The 3,866-nt window shown below is 34.6% G+C and overlaps 1 protein-coding gene across 1 annotated transcript; it reads right to left on the reverse strand.

The window, feature by feature from the left end:
• Window positions 1-1,232: 1,232 nt before the first annotated feature.
• On the reverse strand, window positions 1,233-3,069 carry LOC145070770 (peroxidase 27-like). The gene is made up of 4 exons (XM_079017733.1): window positions 2,816-3,069; window positions 2,541-2,729; window positions 2,221-2,383; window positions 1,233-1,862 (listed from the first exon to the last, which is right to left on the reverse strand). Exons 1-4 carry the CDS (start codon window positions 3,032-3,034, stop codon window positions 1,456-1,458), a joined length of 978 nt encoding a protein of 325 aa, XP_078873859.1. The 5' UTR covers window positions 3,035-3,069; the 3' UTR covers window positions 1,233-1,455.
• Window positions 3,070-3,866: the final 797 nt, after the last annotated feature.

Raw genomic sequence — 3,866 nt, forward strand, 5'->3', positions numbered from 1 at the left:
GCTAGAAGGAAATGCAAAATATCATAAGTTTCCGAGTCCATGAGGTCCAATATGTATTCCTAACTCTTCAGAATATGTTGGAGTTCACTACACTCCAAGATCACTCATAAAATGGACTAAAAGTGCCAAAAAGTACAACTGAAGAGATCTAAAGAACTAAGGAGAAAGATTGAAACTTTATACTCATAGTAGTCTAGAAATGTAGTGTCTTTGATGGATTCAAACTTGAAGCATCATTTCTTGCAACCAAAAGAACCTTCTTGGTCATTAAACCTCATAAAAATATCATAAAAAACATCCAAAATAGGAGTTAGGAGAGAGGATGAGCTCAAATCTTGAAAGTGGAGGCTAGGGTTTCTCCTAAAGGGTTCTAGAGGTAATGTAAGCTCATAAAATGAATAAAAAGTCGGAATTGTATGCTTAAATATGGTGAGAAACCTAAAAATCATGGACTTGGTCCTGGCAACTTGTCGTGCCATGGCAATGCTTTATTCATGTCGTAGTAACTATTGTGCCTTGGGAATGCTTTCGCCATGCTGTGGTGACGAGTTTAACCCAAATACACCTCAACTTCAAATAACCATAACTTTTTCATTTCAACTTCGTTTTCAACGATTTTTATATCCACATAAAGGGATTGACAAGCCCATCAACCCGATCTAGTTACTTTTGACTTAAAGCATACTGAACTAAAATTATTAATTCATGCAAGAGTCTGAAACATCAGTTTTACCATTTTATCCTTTGACTTCAAAACACAAACAATGGGTTAGAACCCGTAACGTATATTATCAACATCTAATTAAACCTAAACATTATTCCCTTGAAGCTCAAAATCTTTAATCGATCCATTTATTGCCCAAAATCCCGAAATAATAGACTTTTTGAAACATGATGTTACACCAAAATTCACGTGGGAGTTCAAAATCGCATTATACTAATGATGTTTTTGGTGTGCTAATGTTTGAACCTTCGACCTCCTATATTGAATAACGCACGTTGACCGCTAGGCTCCATCATAGGGACTAATATATGCTTTACTAACAAATTAGTGCCGAACATCAATTATTTATGATGGAACATCCATGACAGATAAATTTGTCATCTATTATTTATGTCATGATTTTTTTTTACAAACAAATATAGGTTATCTATAGCTCGTATGATAAGTAGTTATTAATGGGATATTTTGATCGCCGTAGTGTTAGTACAATCAATCTAATACTCTATGATAACAATAACCACATCACCCTTTTACAAAAAGAATACATTTTAGGTCTAAGATAGACCAAATTTACATAACACCAAAGTTCATGCAACAATAAACAAGAACCGAAATAAGGAATATTGTGAAAGTACGTAACAAAGATGTCTTACCTTTGTCTCTCTTATTCAAATCAAATCACTCTTCAATTTAGTTAGCTTTGAGGGAAAAACATAATTACTTCAACTCATTTAGTTTATTAGAGCGCAATGTCTTCTGATTTCACCGGCCTTGCCGGTAAGAACTCCAATTTGTCCCATTTTCACCATTGATGCTTGGAAATCTTTAAAGAATGTGTAGCCACGAGACTTAGCTTGAAGCTTGACATAAGCACTTGTTGTTTTGTCATTTAGAAGTGCAGCATCGGACTGAAACAGGCCTCTCCTTTTCAAGACAACACTGTAGTAGTCCTCATCGAATGATTTTGAACTCCCTGGATCCATTGCAAGGAGTGTGGTTTTGTCTGTTGGAAAGCATATTCTTTTCAATTGAGGTACATACCTCGGGTCTAGGGATGGATCAGTGTCGCCTTTGCCTGTAAAATTGTACAACCTGGTCGCAATGGTAGAGCAGTGTGAAATCCCCACGGTATGTCCTCCTTTAAACAGATACAACTAATGTTATATTGGTTGTTAACAAACAGTCTTTATATTGGGGTATAAGTTCAGAAAAAGTTAAAACTCTTAAATTCTAAAGCCAAAATCCTTGTTTTTTTCCTACGATTAGAAAAAGTTACATTTTTCATATATACTGCTCCCTTAAAAAAGTGATTTATACCAGGTTAGACAATATTATTGTCTTTTCAATAGAGTATTACAAAAAGAGTAAAACGAAAAGAAAATGCATGGTATTGATAATTTTTTAAAAGGAAAATCTGTTTTGTATACACTAGTTAAAAAAAAAAAAAAAAAAAAAAAAAAAAAAAAAAAAAAAAGATGTAGTGATCAAATAAATACCTGAAAGAACGGCCAGGTCTTTAACGCTGAGACCCTTGGAGACAAATTGTGCTTTGAGTTGAGTAATGTTGGCAAAAGGAGCAGGTAGTGTAAAACTCTCGGAAGCTATTGATACTCTTCCATCTCTTCTCCCTAATGGCACTGGCCAATATGGGCCCTTAATCTGAATTAAAAACAAAAAAAATAAGACGTAGGTTTTTTTTAGAAGAATGTAAAAGACATAAATGCATGTGCCCTACTCAAGGTCTAGGAGTCAACCTCAGATATCTCTTAATTATATATAGAAAAAGAAATCTTTATTGTGAGAATTAATTAAGTACCTGGTGGATTGCATCTCGAGCCACCAAAGATAGGATGTCTGCACAAGAGACAACACCAGGACATGCGGCTTCTACAGCAGTTTTTGCAGCATCAATAACTTGAAATCCTCTGAGTGAAAGATTTGGAATTCCGTCTTTCTCCGCCTGGTTTTTTCTTGTAGAGTTTATCAACACTGAACCATCACATCCCTGTAGAAACGTCATATATATCATTTTCTATCTTAAATTACAATTAATCAAAATAGATAAGCAATGCACGTTGTTGTTTCACATACCCTCACAAAGCAATCATGAAACTGCATTCGGAGCAAAGCAGCAGCAAGAGAAGGAGCACGATAAATGTAGTTTGCTGTTGTCCTTTTTACAATAGCTTCAGCTCTGGGACACGTCTTTTGGTAGAATCCTAACTTTAGCGGATAGCCATTGGCGACGTCAAAAACAAGAGCAACAAGCAAAAATTGTAGAAGAAGTGCAATGTGCTTTTGGATTGCCATATAAATTGCTTACAGACACATGCACAGATCAGGGAGAGATGATTAGGAAGTTGTAGAGTCTTCAATTTATAGCTTTGATGATAACTAACTCACCTGTGAATGCGTCTACGGATGAGCTGTTTTAGAGTTTATTTAAATCCAAACTTTTTTGATGACCTTTTAATTTCATAATCTGTCTTGTTTTACATTGTCAACTTTAGCTCCATTTACCAACTATTATTCCAATCAAACAGGGTGTGGACTTTTAAACGGTGAATGTGTATTGTATGTTTGGCACAATATCTTATGTTCTCAAACTCACTAAGTATATATTCAAAAATCCTAACTCCTTGTGAATATTGGAAAAATAACAAAATAAAGAATTTGTTAATCACTCCGTGTCTGAGAACTTCCTTCCAATTAAGTAATTAGAAAACGAATTCAGTTACAAATTATATAATTATCAGTCTATGTTTTCCATGGGTAATCTTCATTTACGAAATTATGCTGGTTTATTAAATAATCTTTACAACAAACTAAAGGGCGTGTGGCTTAGTGATGCCAGAAGTTATTGGAAAGATCGATAAGCGTTTTCAGCAGATAGGTTGATAGTTGAGTCCGCTTGAACAGAGGTATAGATTTCAAGTAAATTTAGGTGTGTGTGATTTATCCTTCAAAAAAAGTATCAAACAAAAGAGAAGAGTCTACTGTTTCTTATCTCTGGCAATTAGAACATTTTCAATATCATAAGAAGGAAAGTGAACAATGTATCATAAAAGCAATTGGTTGGTTGACATTTTCTGTTGGCCGGTTTGGGTACATCTAATTATGGAGAATCTTGGTCCATTTGACC

This window comes from Lactuca serriola, chromosome 8 (genome assembly GCF_051521515.1).
Source record: "Lactuca serriola cultivar US96UC23 chromosome 8, Lser_US96UC23_V15, whole genome shotgun sequence".
Classification (NCBI taxonomy): Eukaryota; Viridiplantae; Streptophyta; class Magnoliopsida; order Asterales; family Asteraceae; genus Lactuca; species Lactuca serriola.